This window comes from Protopterus annectens, chromosome 7.part0 (genome assembly GCF_019279795.1).
Source record: "Protopterus annectens isolate FY-2018-M chromosome 7.part0, PAN1.0, whole genome shotgun sequence".
Classification (NCBI taxonomy): Eukaryota; Metazoa; Chordata; order Ceratodontiformes; family Protopteridae; genus Protopterus; species Protopterus annectens.
This window is the reverse complement of record NC_056739.1, coordinates 1,700,231,096-1,700,248,621: the sequence shown is the minus strand read 5'-3', so window position 1 is coordinate 1,700,248,621 and position 17,526 is coordinate 1,700,231,096. Positions and strand designations below refer to the sequence as shown.

At 42.1% G+C, this 17,526-nt stretch overlaps 1 protein-coding gene across 1 annotated transcript in view; it reads right to left on the bottom strand.

The window, feature by feature from the left end:
- The window catches only part of LOC122807176 (transmembrane emp24 domain-containing protein 10-like), a 100,232-nt gene extending 86,194 nt beyond the window's left edge, over positions 1 to 14,038 (bottom strand). The window contains exon 1 of the mRNA XM_044078214.1: positions 13,651 to 14,038. Coding sequence (XP_043934149.1) covers positions 13,651 to 13,836 — 186 coding nt within the window. The 5' untranslated portion in view covers positions 13,837 to 14,038. The remainder of the gene's footprint in view (positions 1 to 13,650) is intronic.
- Positions 14,039 to 17,526: the final 3,488 nt, after the last annotated feature.

Sequence of the window (17,526 nt, the reverse complement as noted above, 5' to 3'; positions counted from 1 at the left end):
TTGACTGTGGATTGTCACCTCTTTTAAAGCTAGTTCAGAAGACCCTTCCCCCTTTAGAATTGACTGAACATGAATATATGGCTCCAATGAATTAAGACAAGATTTGTCAAGCCTAGTTGGACTAGGATCCAATGTCCGATGAATTGCTGCAAAACTGAAAGCACATTTATGATCTTAACATAGTTCACATCACTAAACTCAGCCCAGCAACTGTTAGATAACTCAAGACTTGAGCCTTTGCAGTCCAGCATGTGTGCACTTTGAGAGAAGGATTGCCTGATCCTGGCAACTTTATCTGTTAATAAAAGCATGCAAGTTCCTTACAGTAGGAGAACATAAAGCTTCCTTATGTACAGCATTTCGAGAGCACTGCCAGACAGTCTGATGCAGCAAAACTCTGACTTGACAAATAAAGCACCTTCTTGTGTGGAATTTCTGTCTGGTGTGCTGAATAATGAGCATCCAAACTAAGTTTGTCCTTGAGGAAGCCCATACTTCTTCAAGAGCCCTCTGCCCCCCCCCCCAAAAAAAAAAACCTCATGATCAAACCATGACATCTGGTATGTGGGAAGCCTTAGATGTACCCAAACTGGACCTATCAGATCCTTGCTCTAGGTCATGAATAGAGTCTGCATTTTCAGCATGTGTATTATTCAGAAGATGATCCAGGATCGGAATTAATATGCCACCAATGGTGTTAATTATGCCCTTACAACCTAGCATCACATCAGGTGGCACAGCTTTCAGGCCCAACTTGAAAGAAACCTAGTAATGGCCCATCCAAGAGACTAAGTCACCCACCATCTTACTATTTGTTATTGGGCAGGCAAACAAAAGTTGGATGTAGAACAAATATCTCAAAATGGTTTCAAGTTAATGTAGACATTCTTCAGAACTCAGTTTTGCAGCCTTTTGTATTTAATACTTAAATTTATATTTACCCAATAATGAATATGCTTGTTTTAAAATATGAGGATGATATTAAGGTAGCCTGTATTGCACAACAAATTCTACATCACTGCTAGAGTGCTGTATCAAATAAGTTAAGTACCTAGTGAAAAGGTGGGATTCAGCCCTAAAGCATTTAAGGCTATTCATCTGGATGCTGGACAAACCAAGATCCTTTTGTTTAATGTAAAAAAAGGACATGAGAATCTTAGAAGATGAAAAAGTAAACTTTAAAAAGATAATACAGTAACAATTATAGCCAAGGTCTTTACGATCTGAGGAATGATACTAAGAAATATTTCATCCACATATTACCTTTCTTATTTCTATACTTTGATCAGTTTCAGGGTATGGATCCCTAATATGGCTCAGTAAGATAAGACTGCATATAGACCTAGTAGAGGGGATAGTAACTAAAATAATATTAGACCTAAAGAATATGTGTTAAAAGGATTGATTTATAAGTATTAATCTTGTACTCCCTTGCCTACTGAAGAATGACCTAATTACCATATGGAAATCTCTAAATGATGTTGCTTAAGAGATTACATAGATTCAACCATTTTTAATAAGAAACAAGAGGTTTAACTGTTGTAATTCTATAATTTGTTGTTTTTGCCTCTAATTGTAACACATGCACATGTATTTCTCTGTATATGTATCCTGGTCACTTTGTATACATATGGACTGAGCCTGCAAACGGTGACTGCATTGATCAACGCTCTAACCCAGTAAGCAAAAGGAAACAAACAGAAATATCTAGAAAATAAATCTATACAGATATGAACAGAACATGCAGATTCTACACAGAGTAAATGGATGTTGGGCTTGAGCCAAAGTCCTGTAGCTGTGAGGAATCAATCTTAAACGGACAGTTAAGCCCTAAACACATTTCTTTCCCCATAATGTATTTTCTTCCATAAAGAATAATTCCTGTACTTTTGGATAATAAAAAAAAATGATTTAACAGTTTCTTTCCTTCAGTGGAATTTCCATCATTGTTTGCTTCTTCAGTGTACACCACAGTATGTAAAAGGTAGTAAACTAGAACAGTTTTTTATATCCTAAAGGGATAGTTTGCATATGTCAAACAATGCCTTGTCAAGGGATGTTTGTAACTGTATTTTCAGATGGTACTCTGTCCTCCTGTTTGGTCCTATACGCATTTGCTAGGGGACATTTTTGATTTGTGTGTGTATTTTTATATTACAGCAGCATATTAAGCCATTGTGAAGCATGGACTTAAAAAAATGGAAGCTGCAAATGGAAACCATTTGCACTCATTAAAAATGACTGCTGTTATAGAGCAAAATAAAAAAGGTAATACAAAATAAAAGAAGCAAAAGTGCAACATCTGTTAACAAGGACATGCTGTTTTACTTTCCCTTTGCTAAATGTAGTTGAAAAAGTATTGTATAGCAATTATGGGAATAAAGTAAAGAAAAATATGTGTGTGTGTGTGTGTGTGTGTGTGTGTGTGTGTGTGTGTGTGTGTGTGTGTGAGAGAGAGAGAGAGAGAGGGGGGGAGAGAGAAAGCATACCTCTCAACTTTTTTGTTCAATTATTGTAGACAAAGCCAAAAATAATCCACTAATAATGCCAATTCACTTAAAAATGTCTTGCCTTGCACTGTGTGAGTTTTTCATTTATTTGTTCAAAATGAGACACCCGAGGCATACTCAGTCAAGAAAGTAGCTGTAATTGAGCATATGTTTGTGTTTTAGAAATGCATGTGGTTGGTGGCTCCAGGATAATTCTTTTGAAAAGAAACAAAAACAGAAGAGATAAGCCATATATTTCAAGAGATAGCACACCTTGTCACTTCCTGTCATCATCTAACTATGTATGTTATTAAATACCCCATATTTACTAGTGTGACGCCCACTCACTGGCCCAGTAATCAAGGAGCCTCAATCTTCACCACTAGCACCAGTGAGGGGCGTCCATATTGGGAGGATAACAAGTACACACAGAGTAAAGTACCATTTCCCTTAAGAGCACACAAAGATCACAGTCAGTCTGGGGCTGGTTTCTCCCTTTCTCTCCAGATCCCCAATAAGACTCCCCACTGACACAGCTATAGGGTACAAATCTCAGCCTACTGGTCAAGCCAAAACCTCCAGCACCCTCTCTGTCCAACCAGTGCTTTGTGCCCCTGCCCAAGTAGCTGATACACAGACACTTTGAGACATGAGTTATATGCAAACACACAGACACTCCTGGGGAAGGCTGGCACAGGTTCTCCAGCTATGCCTCCTTCTCGCCAGACTATAAGGCATAAATCACTGCCACCAACCACTATTATCAGCTACTATAAGGCCCTTCCCAAGGGGTGACCAATTTCACTGTGTACTATTACTTGTTATCCAAATAGTAAGTGTGCCTAACAGCAAGACTATTGGAGTGGCTTGGACAGTATCACCAAATACATGCAATGTACTCTAAGAGCTAAATTATCTCTACACAAAACAGCCACAGTTGAAATGTTTAAAATAATTAATGATAAATAACAAAAACACAAGGCAAATCTCTAAACTAATCTGACTACATTTCTATCTAACTCTAAGAGAAATACTAAGTTCTAAATAACTTTACTTACGAGGCAGAGTGCTGGTGAGTTGTTGTCAGCTTCAGACAAAATTCAAAAATGCCCAATCTTTCTCTCTGAGAAAGTCTTAAATTGATAACAACCAGTACTGCTGAGTCATTTCACATTGCATCATTTTGACACCTCTGCTGAAGTTTCCCAGACTCACAGAACTCAAACTCTAATATTTGTTTGTAATCTTGCACCTGCCAGGAAACCACAGTAATAAAGGACACTTTACTTATAAAAACCTCATAATTAACTCTTGTCCTAAGACAACAGAAAGAATTTCTTAGTCCAGACATCCTGTCTCCAAGCTTGAGATCAAACAGTCACAAAAGGCTTCACTTATCAGCTTTCTTCCTGCAGGGTGCACTGTGGTTACATTTTTGAAGCTCAGAACATATAACACAGTTTTCTTACATTTGTAAAAAACATGCCTATGGATCATATTAATATTTACAACAACATAGAAATATTTACAAAATTCTATCTAGCTATGCTGGCAGCATTCACATATCCAACCCCCCCCCCCCCAGAGAACTCAAGCTAGTTTTTCAAGTGACCCTTAAGAAACTTTGCTTGAGAGAGTTAGGTCTAACTGAGTATACCTTACCGCATTCCCTCTCTTGACAGCTCATCTGTGTTGGCATTGCGAATCCCAATGCAGTGCTGCACTCACATATCATATGCTTGCAACCCTAGGCACCACCTTAGTAACTTGGCATTTTGCTGGCTGGCTTGATACAACCATGTAACTACAGTGCACCTTTTTACATAAGGCTGAAGTTTCTGTAGTGCCCACACTATGGCTAGACATTCCTTTTCTACAGGTGCATAGCATTCCTCCCTTGGTTGGTGCCTACAACTGAGATAAACCAATGGATGCTCTTCTCCCTCTGAAGAAATCTGGTTAAGTACAGCCCCCACCCCATGGTTCAAAGCATCCACCTGCACAACAAATTATTTGCTGTAATCTGGACTGGCTAACACAGGGGGTCCTCCCAAAATGTCTTTAAGCTTCTGGAATGCTTGCTCACATGCTGAGGTCCACACTACCTTATCTGGCCTGTTTTTCCTTGTCAGGTCTGTGAGGGGAGCAGCTATGGTACTATAACTGGGGACAAACTTTCTGTAGTACCCTGCTGTCCCTAAGAATGCCATCCCCTGCTTTTTGGTAACAGGTGAAGGCCATGCCTGAATGGCTTCCACTTTGGCAGGTTCTGGCTTGATCTTACCACTCTCCACTCTATGTCCCAGGTAGGAGACCTCTGCCATCCCCACCTGACATTTTCTCGGCTTAATGGTCAACTCTGCCCTCTGTAGTCTGCCCAGCACCTCCCTGACATGTTGAAGGTTCTCTTGCCAGGAATGGCTGTAAATGGCAATATCATCTAGGTAAGCAAGAGCAAACCCTCCTGCTCCTGCTAGGATATGATCTACCAGCCTCTGGAAAGTTACTGGGGCATTTTTCATCAAGCCAAAAGGAGTCACACAGGATGACCTCTCTCTAGAACTGGGAGTCAAAGGCACCTGTCAGTAACCCTTCGTAAGATGAGTGGTGGTAAGATACTTAGCCCCACCCAGTTGCTCTAGGGCTTTATCTGACCTAGGCATGGGGTAAGCATCTGACTGTGTGACTATTTAATGTCCTGTAACCCACACAGAACCTGGTCCTGCCATCCTTCTTTGGCACCAGCACCACGGGGGGAGGCCCAGGGACTGATGGACTCCTGAATTACCCATAGTTCCAACATTTCCTGTATCTCCTCCCTCAGAGTCTGTTTGACTCTCTCAGGCACCCTATAAGGGGCCTGCCTAACAGGCCTTTGGGGTCCTGTATCTACCTGGTGCTATACCAGGTGGATGCACCCTGGTTTCCCAGTGAACATGTCCCCAAACTCCTGTAACACTGCTTGGACTTCTCAAACCTGGGTAGGAGATAGCTGCTAGGGCACTGCTACCCCCCCTTCCATTGAGGTGTTAGTCCGAGCCTCACTGAGGAGATCAGTCACCAGATCTCCCTCAGACTCCTCCTGCAATCCACTGAAAATACTCAGCACAAGGGCCTCCCTATCATGGTAAGGTTTCATCATGTTAACATGGTACAATTTGTGCCCCTGCTTCTTGCCTAGCAGTTCCACCATGTAGTTAACATCAATGACCTTCCTTACCACTTTGTAAGGTCCTTCCCGAGCTGCTTGTAGCTTGTTGTGTCTGACAGGAATGAGAACCATTACCTGCTGCTCTACAGCATACTCTCTAGCTCGAGCATTCCTGTCACACCAGACCTTTTTCTGCTGTTGGGCTTCTGTCAAGTTCTTCTGGGCTAAGCCAATGAGTTCCCTGAGCCTTGTCCTGAGGTTTAGGATATATGCCACATCAGACTCCTTGTGAGATTCACACTCACCTTTCCACTCATCACAAATTAAATCTGGAGGCCCCCTCACCCTATGCCCATACAACAACTCAAAGGGTGAAAAACCTATGGATTCCTGGGGAACCTCTCCGTAAGCAAACAACAGACGGGGCAAATATTCGTCCCACTCCCTCCTAAACCGGTCTGCAAATGCCCGTAGCATGGACTTGATTGTAGAGTTTAATCTCTCAACAAGACCATTAGTCTGGGGATGGTAGGGGGTGGTGGTCTTCACGTGCTTCACCCCACAGTACTTTCACAGACAAGACAGCAGGTCTGACATGAAATTGGCACTTCTGTCAGTCAGTATTTTTTTGGGAAACCTACCCTGTTGAAAACCTCTAACAAAGCATTTGCCACCTTTTCCACCTCAATGGAGGACAAAGCCACTGCCTCAGGATATCTTGTAGCATAATCTACTCTCACTAGAATATACTTTTTCCCTGTGGAACTTGGGGTACTCAGAGGCCCCACAATATCCATAGCTACCCTCTAAAAGTGCTCCTCAATCACAGGCAAAGGCATTAAAGGAGCTCTCTCATTTTCTCCTGCCTTGCCTACCTTTTGGCAGTGCTCACATGTCCTGCAGTACCCTGTTACATTTCTGGAAATTCCAGGCCAATAGAAGATCTGCATAATATATCTATTTGTATGCTTTATGCCCATATGACCTGTAAAGGGAATATCATGGGCTATGTCAAGAAGCACCAGATGGTAGGGTCTAGGCACCACCAACTGCTGTATTCTCTCACCTTCTAGCCCTCCCTCAGGGGTCCACTCTCTATATAGTAACCCTTTGTCCCAGTATAAAGAATCCCTCTTCCCTTGAGAATCAGGTGCCTCACTAGCTACCTGCCTCAGCCCTTGTAATGTAGGGTCTGAGAGCTGAGCCTGTCTCAACTGTCTCTTTGTAACCCTTCCCAGCTCCCCTTCCACAGGAAGTTTGGCATCCTCTGACAGCGGTGCCTCACTGTCAGCCTGGGTACTACTACTCACCTCTACCTTTGCAGTCACTCTGTCCAAGGGACTATCACTACCCACAAGCAGTTGTGGCTCACCTTCAGTAACACTGCTACAGGGTAGCTCCCTCCCTGAAGTAACCACCTCACCAGTGCTGGCTGCAAGTGTGTGGTCTGACTGGGTCTCTCCCAGGCTACCAGACCCACATGCTTGTCTCCAAACCTGACTGCGTGTAACTGCATTAACACATGGTACTGCCTCATCAAAATCCTTCCCTATCAGGACATCTGCAGGATGGTAGTTTGGTACCCTTGTTGTCTCAAAACAACCTACTCTTGGCATTTTGTCCTTCCCACTTATTGGCTCCCTCACCTTTTGTTCCCCGCCTTGCCTCCATGGACATCTATATGTCACATGGCCCACTGATTGCATTCAAAACATTTAACCCTAGGTCCTGGATGTGTACCTGGACTAGTAGCTTCCCCTGCAACTGGCAGATTCTGTTGGGGGTGTCAGAGCTGCCCACCATAGGTTCCCTTAGACCCATGTGCAGCACTGGGTGTCCCTTTCCTCTGCAGCGATGCCCTGCTTGTTAGGTGTAGGTCTCCCTTCTTCCCCAACTCATCTGAAGTAGCATATTGTCTGTCAGCTAATCAGATTCTCATGTCTTCAGGCAAAGTGCTAAGGGCTTGTTCCCTCACCAAAAGGTCTGCCAGCCCTTCAAAAGTGGTGACCTGACATCCACTCACCCACCTATGAAAATAAGTGCTTAGTTCAGCAACATATTCATACACACTTTCATCTGCCTTGCATCTATGCTCATTAAACTTTTTCCTATAAGCTTCAGATGTTAGCTTAAAAAATTATAGCAAACAATTCTTAACAGCAGTATAATCAAAAAATTCACGATCAGATAATTTAGCCAGTACAGTTAAAACTTTACCATGGAGTAAGGTGGTCAGGAACCATACCCAGAGCCTTTGGTCAACATCATACTGTTTACATACCCTCTTAAACATATGAACGAAACTATCAAAATTATCTCCCTTTGTAAACTGAGGAAGAAATTTACTGACCTTTTGTGCTGCTGGGGTCCAGTTACTCCCTTCCCCATTACCTCCATGACTCTGGCAAAGAGTCAGCATCTCCTTTTCATGCTGCCTCTGCCTCTCCTTCTCCTCAGCTTCCAGGCATAGCAGTTTTTCATTCTTCTCAGCCTGTAGACGTCTCAGTCTTTCTGCTGCTTCTGTTTCCAAACACCTGGCCTCCAACTCAAGTCTCTTTAGCTCCAGATGGATTTTTAAGTCTTCTGCAGAAAGGTTGAGCTGTCCATTCTTTGAGTGTTGTACATCTCCACGGCCAGTCTGATCATCCTCCTGGTTGCTACTCTCTGATGCAGCTGACCAAAGCTGCAATCATGTCTGCTTTAGTCAGGTTTCCATGCACCAGTCCTTTAGCCTGGCACATCTCAGCCAACTGGCTTCTTGTCAGCTTACCGTACTCTTCTGCTGACATGCTTACCTGCTCTCCCTAACTAAGCTAACAAAATAAATAAAACAATTTGTGATCTGAACTCTGAATATTCACTGCATGGCTGATTTAGAGTACAAAAACACCTTCAGTGATCACTGTACACAAGCTACATGAATTCACTATCCACACCACTACAAGCCAATATGTGATGTGGCTATCTCACCACAATCAAACAATTAATATTTGATGTGAATATCCCACCACTGGCAAATAATTAATATGTGATGCCCGTGCACTGGCTCAATAATCAAGGAACCTCAGTCCTCACCACTAGCACCAGTGAGGGGCATCCACATTGGCAGGATAACAAGTACATACACAGTAAAGTAAAATCTCTCTTAAGAGCACACAGAAATCACACTCAGTCTGGGGCTGGTTTCTCCCTTTCTCTCCAGATCCCCAATAAGACTCCCAACTGGCACAGCTATAGGGTACAGATCTCAGCCTAGTGGTCAAGCTAAAACCTCCAGCACCCTCTCTGTCTAACCAGTGCTTTGTATCCCTGCCCAAATAGCTGACACACACACACACACACACACACACACACACACACACACACACACACACACACACACACACACACACACACACTTTGAGATATGAGTTATATACAAACACGCAGACACTCCTGGGGAAGACTGGCACAGATTCTCCAGCTATGCCCCCTTCTCTCCGGACTATAAGGTAGAAATCACTGTCACCAACCACTATTACCAGCTACTATAAGGCCCTTCCTAAAGGGTGAACAATTTTAATTTTAATATTACTGTTGTCCAAACAGTAAGTGTGCCGAACAGCAAGACTACTGCAGTGGTTTGGACAGTATCAACAAATACATGCAATGTACTCTAGGAGCTTAAATTATCTCTACACAAAACAGCCACAGTTGAAAAGTTTAAAATACTTAATGATAAATAATAAAAACACAAGACAAATCTCATCAATTCAACACAGTGCTAATCAAGAGTTCGGACATCACAGACAACTTTTAAAACAATATTGTAGGATAATCTGACATAAATATAGAAAACAGCTAGGCTAATCTGCTTATATTTCTATCTAACTGTAAGAGAAATACTAAGTTCTAAATAACTTTACTTACAAGGCAGAGTGCTGGTGAGTTGTTGTCAGCTTAAGACAAAATAAAAAAATGCCCAATCTTTCTCTCTGAGAAAGTCTTACATTGATAACACCCGGTACTGCTGAGTCATTTCACATTACATCATTTTGACACCTTTGCTGAAGTTTCCCAGGCTTACAGAACTCAAACGTTAACATTTGTTTGTAATCTTGTACCTGCCAGGAAACCACAGCAATAAAGGACACTTTACATATAAAACCCTAGTAATTAACTCTTGTCCTAAGACAATAGAAAGAATTTCTTAGTCCAGACATCCTGTATCCAAGCTTGAGATCAGACAGTCACAAAACGCTTCACGTATAAGCTTTCTTCCAGCAGGGTGCACTGTGGTTACATTTCTGAAGCTCAGAACATATAACGCAGTTTTCTTACATTTAGTTTTCTTACATTTGTAAAAGCATGCCTGTGGATCATATTAATATTTACAATGACATGGAATTATTTACAAAATTCTATCTAACTAGGCTGGCAGCCTTCACAACTAGTTCAATAGTTTAGCAAATGTAATGCTTGCTTAAACCAGTAACAATCTAGTAAAATAACATGTGCAGTATAAAATATTTAACTGTTGCACTGAATACATTTTTTAATGTTGCTTTAAAGTTATCACTAGCATGGTTAGTAACTTTTTTAAAGATAAGTATATGTTTACTCATCAAAGTGAGTGGGGCAAAGTACAAAGCAAAGGTGTGGCTGTTTCACTGTTGTTTGCACTGTCTGATGTGACAACTCCATCTTTTATCTCCTTCACTTTTCACCTTTTTAAGTTTTGTGTTATTATATCATTTCTGGAGGGGAACACCACAAGTGCTTGAGTCTCAGACATTTAAAAAACAATGTCTTGAATCCAGGGACTTTAGCATATTGCAGCTAATGTAGGCTGATGATTGTGCTCAAACTTGAAGATGAGTCCAGGGAGAGAGCAGGTGGGGGGTTTACAGTTATAGAGTAGTAAGGGAGTTTCAGGTTAGGTAGAGAGCAGAGAGAATTTAGGTTTGGGAAGATTGGAGTTTTAGGTTTAGGGAGTGATCAGGGACTTTAGGGTTAGGGTGGGGGAGTGGAGCTTGAGTAAGGGAGTGAATACTTGGAATGGGAACTGGATTGCAGTTTTAAGGTTAGATTTTATGTTCTGGTAGGGCTATACAGTTGTATAGGGTCAGGTGTTGGGAGGGTTATGTAGAAATGGGAGATAGGGTTAGTGCGAGTTCAAGCACTTGCTTTTCAAGTACGTGGCAGTGGACAAGTGTGCCACTAGCATGTGATTATCTGTAGCAGACCCATTCTGGACTGGAGTCCTCTTTTGTATCCTTGATTCCCTGTGTTCTTCCAGTTCCAACTTTAGAAGAAATTTCCTTTTCTCATACTCCAGTACAAGAACGGATATCCCAAACATTATTTTATTTTTCTGTTTAGTTCTCACCTTGCATTCCCTTCAAAAATTATTTTTTTCTCATTTTGCTAGATTCAGCTCTTGAATTCCCACATTTCTACTCTGGTACCTGATTATCCAAGTGAGGAAACCCCTTGTGCTTCTTTGTTCCCAAAGCCTCACTGGAGTGTATTTGTCTTCAATGTGTATCCAGCCATTTGCAGTGCAGCTTGTGTTTGATTGACTCTATTCTGTCTTGCTCTAAAATGGCATTTCCATTTACTTAACCACTTATCATCAGCATTCCCCTTAGTCATCAAATTTCACCACAGAGCACGTCCAGCCTCTTTCTAAGCTTACACCCCATAATTTTCTGAGCCACACTGCAGATGCACTGTCCACATACATCATCACATTTCTATGTGCCATCTTCTCCATTCCAGCCTTTGATTATTTTGTCTTACTTTTGACTATTACTCTACCCACTCACACATACCTCTTAACTTTTTTGTTCAAGAATTGTGAACAAATATAATAGAGTTGTGCTCAAAATCAGGAAAATTATTTTTTCTTAATATTACTCTAATTCACTTAAACAGTTAGTAGATCACCAGGTTTTGCATCAACATCGCACCTGTTCAAATTTCTGCCAATTATTTTTGTTTGTTCCTAGTAACATTTGTGATTTTCTGGCAAATCAAAGACTGAACTCACTAAACAATGATAGATTTTTCAGTTTCAGGCTGCATCAATCCTCAACTCCTTTTCCCATTTTTGCATATGGGGTCAGGGTGTCATTTCAACAGTGACAATCTTCTAGAGCTAAGGTTTACACCACCGGGTGGCTAGCCCTGTTGCTGTAGTTAATCTGTACCACACACACACACACACACACACACTCTCCTAGGGTCAATTTAAACTGTCCAGTTCACCTGCTGCACGTCTTTGGAATGTGGGAGGAAACCAGAGCACCCAGAGCAAACCACGCAAGCACAGGGAGGATGTGCAGACTCCACACAGAAGACAACCCAGCCTAGAATCGAACCAGAGAACCTCTTGTTGTGAGGCAACAATGCCCTTCAGAAAATGCATGTTCATTCATAGGTTCATAGGTTAGTACTAGGCGAATTGCCCTTCTGAGCCATTTTAAGCCTAGCAAGTTATCCCCTGAGAGATTGAAACCATGCACCTTGTGTTTGTAAGGTAAACACCTTAACCATTAGGCCACCCTCCCAAATACAGAACTTGTTAGTCTAACAAGTTGCTAAGTTTCAATCAATATTTAAAATCTATCCCAATTTTTGGGGCATTTGTCTCCCATTACTTTTGGTGTGCTCCAGATTTTTTGCTCTAAGAGGTTGAAAGGTATGATCAACATCACAGATACATTTTTTGATCAATAGCAAGTGCAAAACTCTTAATATCTGTCATTACTTTCGTGACTGACTGTAATCATCAGTGATTTGTCAGAAAGTCAAAATATTATAAGGGACAGGGTAAAATGATGATACCAACATACCTCTCAACTGTCCAGATTTTTGCCTCATATTTTTGGTCTGTCCTTCATAAAAAAATGTGTTTTTCTGGCAAATTGTTGAGGTTTGAAGTCACTAAATAATGACAAACATTTGAGTTTTAGAATTCAAATTCTACAGAAAATAGGTAATAATTCCACACCTATTAGAACAAAAGCTTTCTAAGGTTATGGGAGCCATTTTTAAAATCTGTTCCTATTTGTGGGGTTTTGTCCCCACATTATTTCTGGCTTTGTCCAGATTTCCTGCTGTGAGAGGTTGAGAGCAATGGATAACATACCTCTCAACCTCTTACAGCCAGAAATCCGGACAAAGCCATATATAAATGTGGGACAAATGCCCACAAATAAAGATAGCTTTTAAATATTGCTCTTACAGACTTAGAAAGTTGAGAGAAAAAATGTTTTGCATTGGCATGAATTTTCTGAAGGGTGTGAAGTGAAACTCAAATGTCTGTCATTATTTTCTAATGATTTGCCAGTAGTTTGTCAGAAATTCCCAATTTTATGAAAAATGGACCAAAAAATATGAGGCAAAACTCTGAACACTCTATTAAAATGTTTGTGCAGTTGAGGGGTATGAGTCTACCAGATGAGGAGAATTCTGCGGAATCAGGGACAGTTGAGGTATACACCAGCGCAGTACAGCTGAATTTTACCTAATAGTTCTTCCCCTTTAAACCCGCCTTTCTATTGTTTTTAGCACACGTGTAACTAGAGTGACCGAATTTGTTCTAGGAAGTTAGTATCGTACTGAAAGTGAAGTTAGAAACACTATAAAGAAACTAGATCTTAAATAAACTTCATGTCTTTCAGTTCGTTTTCTAAGACATGTAGATAAAAAGTCGTGGGTCAAAATATGTATTCTTCTGCAAAATTACTGGAACATTAACGTTTTCATTGCCACGTCGCAAAACACAAAAGACGCAGTTTAGGAGTGTCATGCGGAAACGAGCATGCACATCGTAAGTGTCCTACACTGGATATGTTAAACATGTTTTTAACGAACGTGGAAGAAACTGCGACGAAAAATTATAACCTAGCCACCCAGGGGTTCTCATTTGAATGGTAGATGCAAATATTGTACAGATGACTCCAGTCTTAGCAAATACCTGATGCAATGCGCTCAGCACCCCACACGTGTGCTCCTCCCACATACCTTGAGGTCTGTCTTTAAACCTTGCTGCTCTTCCACCTCGTACTCGCCTGTCACCAGGACATTCTTGTGGATTTCCTCTTTCAGACACTTAACGGAGTTTTGTTCCAAGTGGAAGGAGATGGCCCCTACACAGCACGCCCGCAGCCACAAGGATAGTACAGTAAAAACAACATGGACTAGATGCATGGTGCAAATGTACTACCACGGAAGAACCACGATCAGTGATCAGCTGTTAAAATGTATGGTTCAGACTGGGTCGGTACTCCAGTGTTAAGGTGCCCGCTGTACGCTGACAGCAACTGACGCTTTACACCTAGCTAGCACCCTTACCAGTCAGTGGTGGCTAAGTGGAGAAGTGACACAGACGTGGCACTCTTCCTATGGACACCACCAACAGGGCTGTTTGACGTGTACCTTTAATGTTTGCAGAAACGTAAGGTATGTTCCGAGAGGTGGAACTTTAGGATAAAGGTGTATGTTCATTAGCAAGGAGGGTCGGGCTGTCTGCCGATTCACACAACTAGGATTTAAGCTGCAGGAGACTCGCCTTTTATAAAACAAGATTATCGCTTATCTGTTGTTTCTCACGGCAGTGTTGGTTGTGGCAGTTTTGTACTGCAACACATTCTCGGACCGCAATTTGCACCACCGTTGGTCAAATGTATGATTTAAACCAAGAATGAAGAACCACGCCGAAGACACAGAAATCTTCAGTGTGGTTCTTCATTCTTGGTTTACTAGTTCGTGTTTTTTCTGCTTTGTGCAAATATATGATTTTGCAGCAAAAGAAGATTGCAGTATTTTCTTTTTTTGCTTTTGTGATGCCCGAAGTGGGACATTTCTTATGGAAATGTGAGACTTTGAAGGACAAACCATCCACAACTAACACAAGGAACTAGATTTCACATTTTTCCAAAATAAAAGCTCTTTTTTGTAGAATTTGAGTTGTTTGTATTGTTTCATATAGCATCAGGGTATTTCAAATACAAAATAATAGTTTTATTTATTACAGAAATATATGCAATACTTTGTGTTAACATTGCAAGACATTCAGTAATTTTTTTGTGTTGTTTGGCAGGACACAGCTGTCCAAATAGGGACTGTCCTGTGTAAAGAGGGACAGGTGACAACCCTACATATTAATAGGTTCATAGGTAGGTACTAGGCTATTTGCCCGAGGGCATTTATAAGCCTAGCCAGAGTGTGTCAGCTTTTGCCGCCCCATTGATTAATTAACTGAGTCTCTGTCAAGAAGAGCCAATGAAGTGATCCCAGGGGTGTATTTTCTGTTACCCATCCACTCGTCAAGGTTTCCTCTTGAAGAGTGTTAGTGAGTGGCTCTGCCTAATGTAGTTAGGAATTTTGTTCCAAAGCATGGGGAGTCTCTGTGACAGGAATCTATCCTTCCAGCATGTTCTATTTATTGTTGTGGTGAGGTTTAGCTCACTAGAGTGAGTGGCTTGCAGTGACTTGGATTTCTTTAGGTGGAGCATGTCCATCAATTCCGAGTTGGATATGGCTTTGTAAGTCAGGCAGAGATCACCTCTGAGTAAGCGATATGCCACTGAGTACAGCTGGAGTTTTTCCAGTCGGGCTGCTTGGGACATATGTTTGAGACCTGTAATCCTCTTGGTGAGGTACTTTTGTGGTCTATCCAGCTGTTGGAAGTGTCTTGTGAGGTACATCCCAAACGGGGCATTGTACTCTATGATGGGTCTGATGAGTCACGAGTAGAGGAGCACTATAACCTCTTTATTTCTAGATGCGAACACTTTAGTAATTAGATGGGCTACATAGAATGATTTCCTAACTACTTTGGCAATATGATTGTCAAAGGAGAGATTACTATCTACCTGGGTCCCCAGATCTCTTATTATCTCTTCTGTATTAAGGGGGCTGCCACCTATGTGGTAATTCATGGGTGTTTTGTTTTTCCCAAACAGGATGACTATGCATTTTTTGGCATTTAGCTTGAGACCATGACTTTGACACCAGGTGTCTGTCTCAGTAAGGCCCTTTTGGAGAATGTCCATGTCAGCCGGACAGTCAATTATGGCTCCCGGTTTGCAGTCATCTGCAAACTTGGTTAGCCATAGTCCTCCTGTGTTTGCCTGTACGTCTGAGAAATATATGCCGAACAGTAGGGGTCCCAGGACCGAGTCTTGTGGGACACCACTTGTGACTGGTTTAGAGTTGGACCTGGAGCCCGCTATTCTTACCGTGTAAGTTCTGTCTGTAAGCCAGTTGGCATCCCATCTCGTGACATAGAGGTTTATGTTCAGGCTGGTGAGTTTTTCTATAATTCCCAAGTGGGGAATGGTGTCAAAAGCCTTGGCAAGGTCAAGATAGGCTGTGTGAACTACCTTTCCCTCATCTATGGCCTTGGTAACTGTCTCAAAGAAGCCAACCAGGTTTAGTAGGCATGATCTGCCCTTAACAAAGCCAAACTGGGTTGGGTCAAGTGTTTGGAGGTTCCCAATGTCTTTGTTAATGAGTTCCATGATGATGCGCTCCATAGCCTTGCAGACCAGGCTAGTCAGGCTTATGGGGCGATAGTTACCAGGGTCAGTTGTGGCCCCTCCTTTGTGGAGCAAAATAACCGTTGCTGTGCGCCATTTCACTGGCACGTATCCTGTGGAGAGGTTGAGGTTGAACAGTGTGTGTAGGTGGGGGGTTAGTTCGTTCTGTAGTTCATGCAAGACGCAGCCTGGGACACAATCTGGCCCCACTGATGCTGTGCTTTTGGCTTTTGAAAAAGCTGTTTTCACCTGTGCGACTGTGATTTCCGGGACACTACTCTTTTCCGATATTGTTGTGGGCCCTTTTGGGGGTGAGAGGGGGTGAAGTTTGCACTGAATCTATCTGCCAGGATGTTGGCAATATCAGTGGGTTCAGTATATTTTGTGTTATTTTGCACTGGCTCAGAGCATATCTGCGAGTTGCCACTTAGATTCTTGACATAGCTAAAGAAGGCTTTGTGGTTATCTTTCGAATACTTGGCTATTTTTCTTTCGAAGTTAGCCTTGGAGGATTTTATGAGGGACCTTAGTTTCTTACTGATACTGATCAGGAATGTCTTTCCTTCTTGGGATTTGCTTTTTTTCTGAACTAGTTTCCTGCTTCTATTGTATAGCCTGTTTATGGCAGATGTCCACCAGACTGGTTTCCTTCTCTTACGGGAGTGAGTCTTGGTTTTGCAAGGGATGGCACGATCCATGCATCCTTGTAGGTGCTCGTAGAGTGCATTTGTAAAGGTTCCTGCATCTTGGACACTATTATCCTTTAGCATGGGGGCTGTGAAACTTACCACCTCTGTCTTAAATAAGGTGAAGTTTGCTATAGAAAAGTTTTTCTCTGTGGTTTCCTTGGTTGGAGGTGGTGGTATGGTATGGACATCCAGAGTGATTAGTTTATGGTCTGATCTAACCAGTGACGGGTTGACCTCTGGTGTGGAACACCTGTCGCCCATGTTGGTGATGACCAGGTCCAATATGTTTTCACCTCTGGTAGGGGAGTTTACCAGCTGATCCAGGGCATTTGAGTTGATAAATTCCAGGAAGCGCTGGATCTGGGAGTTTGTACTTGAGTAGTTTTCCCAGTTAACGGTAGGGCAATTGAAATTGCCCAGTATCAGGGTGTTCGGTAGGACCTTCATGTTTTCCAATGTCTCCAGAAAGGCGGAGTGGTGGTCCTGGGTCATGGAGGGTGATCTGTAGCAGGCCACAATTTGCATTGCAGATTTGCCTGATGTTAGTTGCACGTGGATGATCTTGGAGGTATCATGCTGCGCCACTAACCTGGAGGTGTAGGTATCCTTGATGAATATGGATACACCCCCTCCTTTTGTGTTTCAGTCCTTGTTCTGTGGCCGAAATG